General features: G+C 46.9%; 2 protein-coding genes and 1 long non-coding RNA gene across 4 annotated transcripts; 2 read left to right on the forward strand and 1 right to left on the reverse strand.

Annotated features, from left to right (window-relative positions):
- Positions 1-3,391: 3,391 nt before the first annotated feature.
- On the forward strand, positions 3,392-13,638 carry LOC6602107. The gene is made up of 5 exons (XM_026986127.1): positions 3,392-3,886; positions 9,542-9,933; positions 11,926-12,146; positions 12,222-12,790; positions 12,938-13,638. Exons 1-5 carry the CDS (start codon positions 3,736-3,738, stop codon positions 13,297-13,299), a joined length of 1,695 nt encoding a protein of 564 aa, XP_026841928.1. The 5' UTR covers positions 3,392-3,735; the 3' UTR covers positions 13,300-13,638.
- A 133-nt stretch (positions 13,639-13,771) lies between these two features.
- LOC6602106 (prolyl 4-hydroxylase subunit alpha-1) lies at positions 13,772-15,921 on the reverse strand. The gene is made up of 8 exons (XM_026986128.1): positions 15,757-15,921; positions 15,556-15,707; positions 15,341-15,491; positions 15,088-15,278; positions 14,448-15,031; positions 14,344-14,394; positions 14,121-14,286; positions 13,772-14,042 (listed from the first exon to the last, which is right to left on the reverse strand). Exons 1-8 carry the CDS (start codon positions 15,909-15,911, stop codon positions 13,978-13,980), a joined length of 1,515 nt encoding a protein of 504 aa, XP_026841929.1. The 5' UTR covers positions 15,912-15,921; the 3' UTR covers positions 13,772-13,977.
- A 240-nt stretch (positions 15,922-16,161) lies between these two features.
- On the forward strand, positions 16,162-16,526 carry LOC113565202. 2 transcript variants are annotated; one of them, XR_003408520.1, is made up of 2 exons: positions 16,162-16,231; positions 16,286-16,526. It is a non-coding gene; the product is annotated as an uncharacterized LOC113565202 (long non-coding RNA). The 2 variants fall into 2 exon arrangements; XR_003408521.1 differs by having other exon boundaries at positions 16,317-16,526.
- Positions 16,527-16,774: the final 248 nt, after the last annotated feature.

Raw genomic sequence — 16,774 nt, forward strand, 5'->3', positions numbered from 1 at the left:
ATTGAGTCGCCACCGCAGTCCACAACGAAATGCCATTTAGCTACTCTTCTACATCATCGTGCGCCAATTCCAAAATTTCATATCGCTTTATTTTTTTTATCCCCCCTTCCTTAGTTTTGCATTCCCCTTTTCTCTTCTCTTTGATCTATCCTCAGGTTGCACATCTTCCACCAAAAGAGAATCATGCTTCATTGATCACGGCATTGCATCCCCAATTCCTCTCGTAGTATTTCCATTTTGTAAATATTCTATGCTGATGTTACAATTATCTTAATTTAAGTTAATTTACGTAAAACAATCAAAATAAATAAGAAAAACGTAGTCGTGTCAGATGCAGTATTTGGCGATTTCTGTTGCAAATTTCTGTACTAGAGCCCTGCATGAAGGAGCAACAGAATCGATTCGATGGTATTAGGTATTCTCTTCGTTCGGTCGGTTAGAAGCCGGAAAATGGACCGAATGAAGCAGGTCTGTAAATTTTCATTGTGTCCGATCCGAGTCGATTCGGTTTTTGTCTCGCTCACTCTCCAATGCATTTTGTGGTAGAGAGAACGAGAGAGCAACGCACGCACGCTGTGAGTGTGATTTTATACTCAAATCACGCTAATAAGCGTAATGTTAGATACAAAATGTAAGAGGTACAATATTCATTTGAAAAGCGCGGTATTATCGATAACGACATCAGTTCAAAGTGGTTTGTTACGTGACGTGATACGTTACGAGTTTGACATCAACGGGTAGTGTTGCAAAGTGTGTTGAATTATTAACTTAGTCGTGTTGCAAACCACAAATATCAAAGTGGTTGAATTTTCTTTTAATAAATGGTTTTAATTTAGTATAAATGCGTTTTATTCCGGAGGAGACCCGCAACAACAACGAACAACTTGGACATTACTAGACATTTATTGTTAGTATTTGAACGTCGCGCCTACAGAGATGAGGTTGATAACACTAAATGTGTTGCGGAAAACGTAAATTCATACATGTTGCGCAAGACATGCTGCGAAGATGTTGCTGAACAATGCTATCTTATATTAATCAATTTTAAATTAAAATTATTTAAAAATGTCTTATTGAACATGTATCCATGAGTTTATGCACTGGCGAAAAGAACCGACATTGCACTGGAATCGTTCGAACAGGATTAATAAATACTTCTATATCGGCTGTCTGCCACTCCCAGGTTTTCGGTGTTTTATACCAGCTTCAAGAGCATTTGGGCCAAGGTTAGCCACTGGTGGGCACCTCTGAGTGGGCCCAACAAGACGCCAAACGTGTCTATGTGAGGGACTTGATAGCAGGACAAGATTTCATCCAAGCCCCACAAATCACACGCATACGTGACCGTGCTATCGCAGAGCGGGCGAGCTGGACGACGTGACCAGAAGCTGTCGAAGAGCAGGCATACAGAAAGAGTCGCTCTGCGAGCAAGTCACTCTCTTAAAGACAGAGAGTCTCTCACAGCCAGTTCGGCTTTATGGGCATGGCTCTAAGTGCAACAAGTCGCAGTCGGCGTCAGCGGTTGCAGCGCCTATAATTACATGTGGTTTATTTTTAGCTCCACAATCTACACGAGGCTGCAACAACGGGGCAACTGCAGCCACTTGTGTAGACTGGCAAGCGGCCAAATGCAGCGCAACGACACAAAAACAGCAATGCATAAAATGGAAAAATGAAGCCAGGTTTTTCATGTTGGCCATACCGGCTGCAGTCGCTATGCTGCTGCCGCTTCTGCTGTTGTTGCCATGAGGTGAGCCGTAACAGAGATATTGCTGCTGCCCCGATCTGGCCCGATCCGGTCTCTGCTGGCCAAACGGTTTGTTTGCTTTCCCGTGTTTACCTTATGCAATGCTCAAGAGTTTTCAATATTTTGTTGCCAGACAAACAAAAACTTGAAGACTCTGCAACTGCAAATTGACAAAGTTGTAAAATCTACTATTTCACTCTTCATGTATGTACTTTTTATGTACTTAAATAAATATATACATATAGTAAGTCTAAGTAAATGCGGAGTTGTTGTGGTATCTTCAATTTTTAGGAACACGTCTTGAAGTGAAGTCAATGAAGACTGAGTTACATTCCAGACCGATCCGACAATGCCCACCCGTACCGCCCATAGACGGTGCAGTTTTTACTAGTTGTTTTATTCCCGTGTACCTCGTCAGGACAAAGCAAAGGATCCGATGGATGGATGGATGGGTTGGGAAATTTATGGGGATCAACTGCGCTTTAACCTACTTTCTGATTCCGTTAGCCTTGGGAGCGAATCCCTGTCACCTCGCTGGGCTTAAGCTTAAGGTAAACTCCAATTTGCTCTGCCGCACACACACACACACACACAACGGGTATACATATTGCAGGCATCGCTCTTGTATGCAGATGTGTTTCGTGCTCTCATCCCGTCTGACATATGTTGTTTGAACCGTTTTCGATTTTTTTTTGCCGAACGAATGAACGAACGTCTTTTGCCGTAATTTTTGTATTCTGTCTTCCCACATCCCCATGCAGGCGACATGGCTGCGTTCTTTTTCCTTACTTTGCTGCCGCTCGTCACCCCGTCGTCGACTCTCGACTCTCGACTTGACTCGTTTCAAAATTGGGTTACAGACCCCAGACAAGACCCCAAAAACAGAAGAGAGCGCACGCAGGAAAAAATACCGAAACAAAACAGAATGCAAAAATCCGTTTGACGCCCGTAAGCTCCATGAGTCATAGTTGTTGTTGCACTGATTGCTGATGCTTTAAGTTGCTGGGTGGGGGCGGGTGGCTGGTTGCTGGTGGCGGGGGAGAACACTATTTTCGTGCTCAAGATTTCGATTTCTCTTTTGCTTAGCAGCTTCCTTGGCTTGGCTCGTGCCTGCCCTGTCTGTCTGATTGTCGCTGTCTCTGTCTCTGCCTACCTCCGTCTGCTTCATTGGATTATTTGCGGCGTTACAGTTGTTACGAACTTTTTTTGTTGTTAGGAAGAAGTAATTTAAGAGCACGCCCATGCCAAGTCAAAGAGCTTTAAGTTTCGTTTTCGTGAGAGCAGTGACCAGATCAGATCGATCGTGTTGCTCCCTCGTTGGCGTCAAGGTGTGTTTGTATAAGGTGAGGCATTCTGAACGGCGCTCTACTAACAGTGACCGATTCGAATTAATTTGCGCTCAAGTCTTCGATACACTGCACTGCATTCTTATCTTTCAATTGTAATTTAATATTCCCTATTATATTTGTCTGTACATACATGCAGCCTGTTCTTAACAGACTGTATTCATTCGAAGAGAGAGAAAGGCAAACAAAATGTTCACCTTCTTTTCATGCACCTTGCGTTGATCGTCGTCGTTTCGGCGAGGTAGTCGCGTCTGCGCCAAGCTGCGCTGCGCTCACAACGGTTCCATCATTCGACGCAGCAAGTTCAAGTGCACCCAGCAGCGTATCAGTTTTCGGCCCCCAGTCGTGTCGTTGTCGAGGGTGGCGCAGAGAGCCTGGCTCAGATTCAAAAAGTGCGCGCGAGTGAACGAACCACACCCCCAGTCCACTAAAATAGCCAGTGAATACTCGTGAATGTTTTTCCAGTAGCTATTATGCAACTAAACCCCCAGTGATTAAATCGCAACTGTGTTTCTGTGGCCCCGAGTGAAATCCAATACTAGAGCCCAAACCAAACGACGATCAACGGCACTTTAAAGCCGTTTTTATACGAAACCTAACCGTAATAGCCGCGTCCCATCCCACACTATCGCTGCGAAAAACATGGCGTCTGCTGCTGCTGCGTCGTCCGTCTGCGCCAGCTGTGGCGCCGGCGCAGGCAGCCATCGGATTCTGCACATTTACAGCGCGTGGGCGTTGATCACGCTGCTGGCCGCCAGCGCTGCCATCGTCCAGAGCGCCGCGGTCTCCTTTGGTTAGTTGGAAGCGTGTCTGGGGAAACGGCTTTAATTTTAATCGGGTCTCTATCTACCTCTATGTGCACATATCTCTTCATCGCTTCATCTCTCTTTTTCCCCACCTTCTTCATTGTGTGCAAATTTGCGAAGAAATTACTGGCAAAAGGAAGCAAAGCAGCACGAACACAACATTTCTGCAGCTCAAATTGGCCATTGAGGCCCCTTAATTGGGGCTCCTCTCTGAAGAGCCCTTATTTTTTGAGGTGTCGAATCGGGGAAGTCCCCGCACATAGGCGCCATTGGGAGACTTTCATTTCAGCGATGAGTTTTCCCGTCCACCGTAGACCGTCTCCCTTCTAATGCGTTGCGAACCACTGTCATTTGTTGTTTGGTTTTTAATTTTGTCGCCCATTATTTTTTGCCGTTTCTGTCTCGCAAACCGGTTGCCGCCTGGGCCTGGGCCTGGTCCCACTCGATCTCGATCTTAACCGCTATTGACCGAGCCGTGCACATGGTTTTGTGTATTGTTTTGGCTCAATCTGTTGTTGGTTTGGCTTGGCATTTGGCAGAGCGCCTCCAGCCCCAGCCGTCCGTCTGATAAGCCTGCAATCTTCCAGTGTTCGATTGGGCCGTGAAGCATGGCTGCCCCTAGGCCGCGATGAGACAGAGAGAGAAATAGGGAACAAAACACGCGGAAGCATTGCGGCATGAAATCAAGAAAAAACAACGAATACAAATAAGAGTAATACGGATAAAAGAAAATAAATTTAGTTTGTGAAACTTGAAACAGAAAAACTGAAAAACAGAAAAACAGAAAACGCAACTCGAACCGCGAGACAAGCTCGAGCGCGACCTCATTGTCATTGAAATACAGTTATGGGATGGAAGAACAAAGACACAGAATGGCGAGCTACACAGCACTACAAAGCTCGGATCTACAGATCCACAGATCTACAGATCTGCACTGTTGCAACGTTAACCCTGGGACAGTTGAACTCTCCTCTCTGCCTCCCAGAGAGCAGAGACCCTAAAACGGAAACTGGCGAGAAAGTGGGCAGCATTCGAATCGGTTTCTTGATCTGCTAGATGGTGTTTACGCTTGAGATACACTAGATTTTTTGGCAAGCACAATAAACCCCCACCCAGCGACAAGAATCTTTATTTAAACCTCTATAAACATTCATTTATACAGATGTATGTACATATGTTTTTACATATGACTCGTTTATATACTCACGTATGCAAACTGGTTTCCAGCTTCGTGTAGTTATATGTAGATGTTTTTGTTGTTGTTGTTTTGAATATCAAATAGAATTAACATATGTTGCCAGCAGCCAGCCATGTGTAGAGGTTCTGTTTCCCCCAAGTCAAGTTTTTCATTTTATTTCAGTTGTTTCGTGCTGTGGTGGCCGAAAGCTCTTTGCTATGCAACTGGATGTCATCTGGGTTCAATTTTGTGGGTTTACCAATCTACAATCTCCAATATCATGGCCCCCCCTCCGCCCCCTGGCTTTTCCCATTCAAATTGGAATTCAAAGTTGTTCAGGCAAAAAGAGAGACATACCCAAAGATAAAGATAAAGATAAAGATGGGTAGCCGCATTGGCAAACGGCAAATCGGTTAATTAAAATGCAAATTGTACAGAAAAGGTGCCACTTTGAGCCATTTTACTTGGTTTTTCTCTACTCTATACATTCCAATAATTCCCTTGCTTCTTGGTAATCCAAGTGGCAAAATGGCTGCTTTGATTTACGTTTGCGGCCATTAGAAGGCATGTTCGACCGGCTTCTCCACTGACTGCTTGGCCAGCTAAGCAGCACCGGTTGCCGTTAGCTCGACAGTTGTGCTGCATGCAACAGCTCAGCAACAGCAACAGCAACAGCAACATCAGCAGTGGCAGTGGCAGTAGCAACAACAAATGCCAAGTTCTGTGCCTCTAAAGTTTCCTCGATTCTTGTTTGTTGTACAATTTATTTATTTGGTCGTTCTTTTGCTGAGCAAACAGACAAATGACAACGACAACGACAACAAAGACAGCAACAACAGCAACACTAACAAGAGCAACAACATGATGACACATTCGCTTGACCTATTAGGAAAATTGGCCAACGGGAAATGTGGCGCACTGTCCGAAGCCAAGACCCGGGTCCAGAAGGTGGGAGGGGCTGTGGTCCGGCGGCAGCGGAGAAAGGTGCGAGGGCAGAGATGAGGCAGCAAAAGAGACAGAGGGACAAGCACTTAACCCTTGCCATTCTGACTTTGATAGTTGACCCAATTTTTTCAGCTTTACAAAATACAAAAAAAAATATATGCCAGACGGAATAAATTTGACCAGAAGAGTCGAACGTCGTATGCCCTATAAAGGCGAATTAGGTGTTCTAAGTATGGGACTGAAACTGAAAGAAATTCTGGCCAACAGAAGTACAGGATACAGGAAGACGGGATAAGATCGAACAGATCGAAGGAGACGAAATATATGGAATGTTAACTATGGACAATCGTTAACTGTCCGGAACTATCCGGAACCTTTGCAATCGGAAACCAATTCCAGCTGTTTGAGTGCTTTCCCTCCTCGATTCTGATGAGTATTGTAGGTCTGAGGGAAAGTTTTTGGTAACCCGGCCTGCCCGCCGCCGAGGAAGAAGAGTATTACGAACTGCACTTGTGGAATGAATGTTTTTGTTTGTTTCTGTTTGTGCGTCGAGTGGCATTCCAATTCCCACTGTGAATGTGTGCGCCGGTGTGTGTCCGTGTGGGCCAGAGTTGTGTAATTTTTAACAACAACTTTTTTCGAGTGTCTCTCCATCGTCCGCCCACTGCACTGCACTGCACTGCACTGCAGAGCCCTCTTCCCGTCCCGTTTTTTTGCCTTCTGAAGCCAGCCAGGCGTAATTATGATGAGTGAGCGGAGGATCCAGCATCCAGCATCCATCCAGCATGCAACACGCGTCCGCATCGCGTGGCAGCCACAGAATTTATTATGCCCAGTTGCCACTCGACAAAAAAACACAGCCTCAAACGCTTGACAATCTCTGCACGAGCAAGTCTCAATTTGCTCTCGGCCAAGTTCCCTTTTTTGTGTCTAAATCTGGATCTGAATCTGAATCCGAATCCGAATCTAAACAACAACTGGAAACTGGCCCACTCCAGAGCCACGTACATATGCGAGTACATCAACTTACTACGCATTTGAATGCGCCCTTTTCAAATGGAAGTGGCTGCTGCTTGACCTACACACAAATAATCTCCATCACATTGGTACCCATAACCACTGGCATGTACTCGTACAGCTGCCAAAGATACACAACTGCCAGCAGATACAATGTATCTTTTTGAGCGTACAACCATTTTCTGTAAATTGTTTTCCATACGAGTACGAGTACGAGTACGAGTATCTGTATCTCCATCGTCTCTTACCTGACCTTGCCCAAAACGTAGTGCCGAGCTTTCTGCCTTTTTGGCTTGGCCAAGTTCAAAGATACTTCTCAGCCGGTGCTCTGACTCTGACTTTCCCTAGAAAAGCATTCATAGTATTCATTCATTCATTCATTCGGCTTTCTGCTTTCCCTAAAAACTATTCGGTTCTGCTCTGAAAGCGTGGACAAATTATTAACGGCATATTTTGTGGAAAATCTGAGTGAAACCTATAGTTTATGTCCCTTTGCTAGCCCGAATTGTAAACGGATATCTGTATAAAGAGTGCTCCCCGAATGCCCAATCCATTCACCAGTTCCATTGCACATTAACCCTAATGCCTCGCTTCTGCCCATCTGTGGCCGGCAGCAACCCAAGCACGGAACCAGCAACATTAATTTAACTTGTAAACTCATCCACATACTCGTATACTACCGTACACTCTCGTACACTCCCGTACACTCCCGTCTAGTGTGTAGATATATGGGTTGTGCGAGTGCGTGTGCTTTTAACCCAATTAGCAGGGGCGCTCAGTGGCATTAGATTGAATTTTACAGCTCTTCTCTGTTAGTCGTCAAACAAACCTTAATCATTACTTAACTGTATGCTATGCCAGACATTGTTCGTTCTGCGCTCTTAATGGCATCTGGGCTCTACAACAATTGCGGCTAATTGTGCGGCCATAGCTGAGTGCCACAATGCGTTTGCCTTTGCCTTTGCCTTTGCCTTTGAATGATGGATGGAATGATGAGAATAGCTAACTGAAAGGTGATCGATGTAGGAAAGATGCAGCTCTGAAGCAAACACATTGTGCTTGGCAGAGTACTACCAAAAAGATACACCCATTCAATGGTTCAATGGTTTGCTTTTTATACCTATGAGTGCCTACATTCCTGATCAGCATCTGTTGATATCTGCGGGATGACTACCCCCAAGCACTTGTCAATCTTTAGCGCAACAATTACCCTGTAAAACTGTGCAAATACTATAATTAACGACACGCTGATGACAGTTTGGAGTGCTTTTTCGGGTTTCTCGCTCAAAGGCTGATTGAAAGTCCCGCACGTGCGGGGCAGGGCCACCACTTGACTATTAATGTCAAGTTCGGAATGGGAATTAGCTGGGAAATTGCACACTCTGACCCCGGCGGGCGGTGGGCCGGTGGGCCGGTGGGCCGGTGGATGCAGCAATTTCCATGGGCGGACGCAGATACTTGCACTCGTACTCGAGCTCCCTGCCAATGGTTTTAAATGGTTCGCAATACTCGAATGCCGGGCGGCAGTGTGTGGCGCAATTGCCCGGCAACGAGGCGAGTCAACAGTAAACAATAAGGCTGTTGCAGCAACAGCAAAAGCAGTAATAATATAATAATAACGAATGTGGTGCAGTCAGTGACCCAGAATATGTACACATACATATGTGTACATATAGAGATGTCTGTATTCAGAGTAGTTTTCCTACACGAATCGAGAGATATTTCGCGTTTATCACAAGCCCCAACCATATCCACTATCCACTGTATTTCTGTATTTCTGTATTTGTGTATTATTAATTGTGGTATTTAGTATGCGTAGAGTGTGTGTGTATCTGTGTGAATCTTTAACCTTTGTGTCGCAAAGTTCGAATACGAGTGCAAAATAATTGAACAGAGGAGGCGAACACTATGCTCCGTGCCTGCCCTGGGCCTCCAGTAGGCAAGGCAGTTATTCAATTAGTGCACGAGTGGAATCCATTCAAATTAATTGAATTTTAGTTTCGTCAAACAGAAACATGTTCGTACGTGAACGTGAATGAGAGCATGATAAACACATCTTTCACCACAATTCATTTTCATTTTCATTTCCATTTTCAATTCACACAAAATTTCTATTTTCGGAGTTGTCACATGGAGTGGAGTTTTTATTTGATTTATTTTGGTTTTTATTTAGGTTTTATTTTGGCCAACCTGCGAGTTATTTATTGATTGGCAGCTCGCGGATGATGTCTGCATTCGAAGCGGTTTTTTCTCGCTTTCGTTATGCTGTTGCATGCAAATGAAAACAGTTTGTGGGCCCGACAGTCCCCCTCCATTCCATTCCATTCCATTCCGACCCTGCATATGTATGCACCATCCATCCATCCATACATACATACATATATCGTGATATATGCTCTAGGAATTAACAGGCTGTTGTAAATTCACGCTCAAGGCGTCTCTTCTATTTACCAAACAAAAGAGACTCATCCCACGCCTCTCTCCCTCTCCTTCTCCGTTTCAGGGGATCTGCTATCGCATCCGACATTCAAGCCGCTGTGCAGCGCCCAGCAGGAGCACTTCATCGAGAGCGATGGCAAGGAGTCCAGCCTCATCATCGAACTGAAGCCGGGCTCCTATGGCGCCGAGCACCCCTCCTGCTCCCGCATACTGAGTGCCCCGCCCAACTACGGCTTCATAGTACGCCTCATTCTGCCCAAGCTGCGGCACACTCAGCCGGACGGCGCCGCTCCATCGTCGAGCATCATGCCCGCGGCCAGCAGCACAGCCAAGCCACGGCGGACCCCCAAGACAGGTGGCCTGACGGAAATGTCCGCGTCCACGCTGACGGACCGCCTCAACACAACGAAGGCCATGACGACACCCCGGGTGGGACGTACCTGTCCCCTGAACATCGTAAGTAAACGCACCCGAGTCCCAACCCCAGCCATCGCCCATCACCCATCACCATTCAGAGGTGATTAGTGCGCGATTGCCATTTTCTGCACCTTCCGCTTTGACTATTCGATGTTCTCTCGCTGATCTCGTTGCCCTGGCTCTTCCACTTGGGTGCGCATGCGCCGCCAGGGCCATCAGTGGTTAAGTGTGAGAATCATCCAAATCACTCCTCTCTCTTTCGCGGCGACATTGAACTCTAGAATACGTTTTGAAGGGCTCTCTTAATGGACAGTCTTGGACCAATTCAAATTTATTCCACGAAACCTTCAAATGTGCTCAATAATGATTACCCATTCTCGAAACCTTTAACGTACAGCGAGAATCTCTTTCCACTCGGCATGTGCATCGACAGCGAATGACATAATAAATCTGAATTTCAAATGATTTAATCGGAATGATGTTTTGACTTATTCCATGAAACATACTCGTAAAAGTGGATTTCCAAGCGATTACCAATCTGAATCGCCATTGTCAAACAGATTAAGTTGTTGATATCATTAAATATTGAATACATATGGAACAACTACTGTACTGGGAAACCTCCCATTGATTTTGTTACTTTTTTGTGGCTTTCCGATGAGACAGTTTGACATCCATCTGAAATTGTCTCCAATTACTGGCAGCCTCTCACGCGAGGCAAGCTACGAGTAAAACCACTTGCTGGAACGAACAGTAATTCGTCGACAAATCGTTGAAATCGTCAAGGTGTTGTCGATTAGGACTTATGGGACTTTCCATTAAAGTCTGTCACCCTTTGGTCTTGGCCCGTGTTCAGCCAGTGGGAAATGTTTTCACTTTCTGCAAAGCCAAAAGTGCGAGCTATCCCGCAGTTGAACGCTGAAACAGAATCTGAAACAGAACCAGCACCAGCACCAGAGACAGACCCAGGCCAGAGTTGGGTTGGGGATCTCACCCACATGAGCTGTATTTGCATAAGCGCGCCAATTTCAACCATTTTGTCAGGGCTTTTTCGTATTTGAAACACGTTTGTCTCATTTGGCCAGAGCGGAGCCCGGCAGAAACACTTTCAGACCCCTAGCCATAAATCCGCCGACTCAACTGCCTGGCTGGCTGGCTGGCTGGCTGGCTGACAGGCCTGGCTGACAAGCCTGGCCATAAAAACAAACTATGCTGCTGCCAACTGCTGGGCTGTGGTGGGGCTGGGGGTGTGTCGCTTTTGCATTTCCAGTAGAGATATCTTCTTTGTTCTGTCAGAGTCGCCCCCTCCCCAAGGTGCAAGTGATGATGCGTCGCATAACTGCGGCACTATCTTTCCAATGAACAGGCTAGAAAATCGAGTGCATGCCCAAGTCTATAGTAGACATTTCTTCGGAACTGCTGTTTACTGCAATTGCCAAGCTGTTTCACAGTTATTGAACCTGCCAGAAGCCAGAAAGCCAGCCCAGTCGTAGCTTCCACATCTCTTTGTTTGCGGCATTCCCTGCGGCATTCGTATCGCTCCGATTCGATTGTTGGCTCTGCACGTGACGCCACTGCGGAGTCACGGAGACAGCGCCACCGCCAGAAGCAGATATGATATTAATGGATGTATTTTTATACCCATACGATTCTCAGTCATTTCGTAGATCTCGTATATACAAACATAGATGTATGTATATGTATCTGGCGGAGGTTTAACAGCTTTTTGTTTTGTATTTTTCCAGCGCAAATATTTAATTTTGCATTATGTGTGTAAGCGCGTGTGTGCCTGCCTCCGCGGGGGGAATCGCAGTTTAGATCGATCGCATCGCGGATCGTTTTGCGGGATTTAACAATTCCTATCACGTCAGCTCCTAGGGACGTTGTCCGTGTGGGCGGGGGGATCGTGTAAACTGTTAGTTCGCACGTTCGCGGCAAATATTCGGTACGCCATTAGGCGAGACTCATACGCATTTGGGCCACGCTTTTAGCCCGATCGCAATAATTGGATAATTCTATTTGCCTCCACAGTTCAGCTCGCTGGATCCCCACACGGCCCAGTGGCGCGTCGACCCCTGCCAGCTGGAGGACACCGCCTCGGAGATGGAGGATCCCGTGCGCCTCTTTCACGGCCGGGTGAGGATCGTGTGGGAGCACGGCCTGCACGCGCTGCGGTCGAAGCTGATGGTCACAGTGCTGGGCAAGGGAGAGCAGTGCAAGGATGCCAGCAAGCATCAGTGCCTGAGGATCGGGTGAGTTTTTGGACAAGAAGAAGCCTCTTCAGCCCGATCAGAGTGTAGCAAGTTTTGGGCATGTATCCTTTCCAGGGACGAGCCCATCCTGTGCATCTCCAAGGAGCTGGCCTGTGACGGCATCCGCCACTGTCCCTACAGCAACGAGTACGACAGCGATGAGGACTACGAGATGTGCCTCAAGCAGCGCCGACCTGGTGCCGGCAATCTGCCCGCGGGCCTGGAGTCGGACCTTTTCGAGCAGTTCGCCCTGGAAGTGTTCCGCAATCTGTTCGCCTACGACGCCCCAATGGCGCCCGAGGATCTGCCCCTCAACGGCTCTGTAGGCCTGGACAACTCAACGGCAACCACATCCACGACAACGCTGAGAAAAGTCCACACCAAAGATATGAAGAAGCCGGGAGGCGATGGTTCCCCCAACTCCATAGGCCCCAACGTTGTGGAGGGGCAGGGAAAGTCGGAAAACGATACAACGGGGTTGGGCGCGGGTGCGGGTGCGGGAACAGGAGCCGGCAGTGGCTTCACCCGCCGCAACTCGACTCGAACGGGCCTCCACTCGGACCTCTCCAAATACGGGCCCTGGGGATACCTGATGCTCGGCATGCTCCTCTGCGGCGGTGCCCTGCTCATCTGCGGCCTCTGGGGTACGTTCAATTGCACCATTTTCTAGTCCAAGTAAGACACAGTCCGTTCTCCGCTCGCCATTTTCCATCCATTCATCCACTGCATTACACCTCTCATATTCCAGTCTTTTGCGATCCCCCACACTGAACCCATCCTTTCCTTTGCAGCCTCCGCATCACAGCACGCGGTAAACAATGAGAGGGAGGCTGCGCTGGCCGCTGCCAACGGCGGAGGTGGAGGCGGTGGCCTCGATCAGCTGAACGCCGCTTCGCCACCCAACTACGAGGAGCTTGACCCGCCGCCGGCCTACTCGGTGCTCTTTCCCAACCAGAAGGCTGCCAGCAGCACTACGCTAGACCTGGATGCGGGAGCGGCTAGCACCAGCCACACAACAACAACAACCACAACAACAGCAGCAGCAGCAGTGGCATCGGCGCCGACTGCTCTAACTGGTGCATCACCAGGCGATCCCCAGCAGCAGCAGCAGCAGCAACAGCAGCAACAGCAGGAGGAACAGCCAACGAACTAGATCGTAAGCCTGACAAGAAGGTGTAGCACCTGGAATAACCATAGATTAGGTACCCAACATCTCTCTGACTGACTCTGATGCAATTAGCTTAAAACCAATTTAGTGATAGATCTAAGTGTAACCTCGATGTTGAATGTTTGACTATGCTAACCACTCCAACCGTCCTGCATCCGAACCGCGTCTGTCCCAGGCCCCAAAGGCAGTTGACAGACCCATTAGAATCCAATAATCGAAGACATATGTATGTAATTGTAAAGCTGCCGCAGCAGCAGCCACTGACGAATCGCTTGACTTTTGTATTTCTGTTAATTTAAAATTTAATGTGATATAAATTTAAAACTCAATAAAGAAAGAAATGTGTTTAAGTAGTTTTACGGTCCAAAAAAAGGGTAAGGCACGGTATTAAATTGTTTTATGTAGCAACATAGGCATCGTTATTGGACTTTCCATCAGGCTATATTTCTGGATATTTTCGTGTGACATTTGAAGGGAAATTTCTTCCGATACATATGGGTCATGATATAGTTAGTAGTATTGCTATAACATAAATGAAATATTCTCGAATAAAGTCTGCAAATCCGAAAAGCTTATATCTCCGTATAAGCGAACAGAATGAGTTGATATGAGTTACACATAGGACAAACAGCAATATTTGTATATATATGTATATATGATAGCCTATTTGGGGTCCACACATGGCCATCGGAACATTTGCTCGGCACTGTAAATCCATTTTGTGGCAGCTGTCAGAAAGTAAAAAGACCACATAGATCGATCGATAGAGATTGATTTCACAGGAGAGGGTCGAGGGAAAAACGCACCCCATTTGGTGCCCACCAGCACCGGGCAGCCCCCATGCTCGGTTCTCGGGTCACCTTGGAGACTGCTATTCATGTTGTAAAAGACCACAGCACTGCCCTTCATGGGGCTGCGGAAAATCCCCAGACGTGGAAACACCGTTTTGCCACCCTGTTCGACATCGTTCAACTGCAGGACAATGATGGCGACTATTCAGATGTTCAGCTCCTCAATCGATATACTCACATAGAAGAGAACTGTTGCTATCCTGTCGCCACGTTGAATATATTCTGAATACTGCAAATCCATTATTAGGGCCAAAGCCAACCATCTAATAAACAAATGCTCACTGCGGGTCCAAAGTAGTCAGAATGTGTCAAGTACTGTGCGGCAGTGGCGTAGTTGAGAACCAGCAATTCATCAGAAGATCCATCTGCGAGCACTTCGAAACCGGTCATGTGCATCACACGGCGATTGACCTTTGTCACGGCCTTGTATTGGTGGTCGGTTTGAAAGGCGCTCATGGAGGTGCGACCAGTGTTCTTACTGTCCTCGTCCGAGTAAGTGTAGACTTTGCTGCGCTCCATATCTGGGAAAGCATTGTCCTTGAGTTCCTCAATCTCGCTGTCATAGATCACATCGTGATACATGGCTATGTACGGGTCCTGGCTGAGGGGCTCCACTTTGAAGGGGGCCAGCCGCAGCACAGGATGAGTGTGGAAATCGTAGTGGCAGCTCAGACCTTTGGGCGGGTCGAAGAGGCCGCGGCAACCCCTGACGTAGTGCTCAAAATTGATCATCTTTAACTGCCTTGTTCCTTGTGTCGGCTTCAGATCGCCTCTCTCCAGGAGCTCCAATTGGCGAAGGATGCTCTGGTCGTCGATTCCAAGGGTCGAAGCCCGTTGCAGCACTGTTAGAGCGAGCTCCTTCTTGTCTGCAAAGACGTTGTCAGTGGACGGATGGATCTACAGGTCGATCCCGACTCCTTACTCATGTTCAAAAGGTTTCTGGCGTAGAGCTGCAGAACAAGAGCCCAACTGTAGCCCAACACCCGGTTGATCTCATCATTGTCGGAGGTCAGCGCTATGGCCTCAAACCAAGCTTCGGCCAGGTCAAAGTATCTCCGCTCAAAGCCATGTCGGGCTAGAGCAAAACAGTCCATTGCACCGAATCTTTTGGATCTGAAATGGAAAACTCGTCAATGATTCAATCGAAATAGAATTGAGTTTCCCTATGGATTCACTTGTATTGCTTTCCATTGATCAGACCACGGGAAAAGTCACCGACGGACAACCCATAGACATCGATCAGGATATATATAGCCTTGCAGGCCTCCACAAAATCGACCTTAGAGGGTAAATACGGTCGTAGTGCCTGCGCGTGTTTCTGCCACTCTGAAATATCAAGAAGCGAGAATCACCTCAGCACTTTTCGTACCGTAATCCATGCCATTCCGACCTGGGGCCACCTCCTTTCGCATAAATCGCAGCCACTGCGGCCAATCCAAGTGCAGGTGTCGCAGAAGGGCAAACTGCTTGAAAGCGCTGAATACTCGGCCCACGCGGCTCTCCTCCAGCTGTTGCACTTCCCTGTCCATCTGTTCTATGGCGCTGAAAAAGTGCAAGCTCAGCAGCGACCAAGTTAGTTCATTTCACTCACAGCTCCACTTTATGCAAGGTTCGTTGCAGCTCCCCTGCATACACTTGCAGATCGACGACGAGGAATTTCTTCAATCCCAGCAAATTAATCATATCGCTGTTGGAATATGTATAGCCGTCGTGGTAGTATACCTGGTATGATTCCCCTCTAGCCATTATAGCAATAGACAATGAAAATATAGACAAAATGAGCATTCTCATCTTAGGAGCATCTGGCGCGAATATGAATTCGGAAATACATCCATACATCCAATCCATTTTCGATTCTGCCTTTTCTTAACCATGACTGTAACTAATGGATTGATATGCATAATGAATCAGTTGTAAGAACAGTTTTCCTACAGAAATGCTCTATATACGGCCTATCCATTTCTAAAATTATTAGTTTATTGCAGTTTAATGGACAAATCGACACTACATCTGGCGCCCGAAGTGGATCCGATGACCAGGCAGAAAACTACAATCTTTATTTGACGGTAGGATGGCTCTCGCATATCCTGATGGCCATAGCCTCTAATGATCTTGAAAAGTGTGTTGTTTTTGATTGGTTCCATTGAGCAGGGAGTCGTGGTGCCAAGGCGACGGACAGAAGTGTCCCATCCAAGGATTTCCTCGATTGCCAGATAGGTGTTTCCAATCCAATCTGTTGTATATGCCATAGAAGCTGCCGCAGCACCAGCCATTGACGAATCGCTTGACTTTTGAATTTCTGTTAATTTTAAATTTAATGTGATCTACGAATATAGCGATGTAAATAACGCCATTACCGGAGACGCGCTCAAATGGCACTTCTACTTCACTTTTACATGCAGTTTACAACCAAATTCCACCCAAAAATATGCTATAAAAGCCGCGTAAAGCACTGAAACAGATTGTGATTGATCGATCTGATATGCATACCTTACACAAGACGTCTTTCTGCTGCGGAAACGTGTGAAATACGGCCAAGAAAGCCGTGCATCTTTTTTTCCCACCATGAAGTCTAAGTTCTTCGAAAAATATTCATAGCATACCTCATG

Source organism: Drosophila persimilis, unplaced genomic scaffold (genome assembly GCF_003286085.1).
Source record: "Drosophila persimilis strain 14011-0111.01,24,50 unplaced genomic scaffold, DperRS2 tig00000002-arrow-pilon, whole genome shotgun sequence".
In the NCBI taxonomy this organism is placed as follows: Eukaryota; Metazoa; Arthropoda; class Insecta; order Diptera; family Drosophilidae; genus Drosophila; species Drosophila persimilis.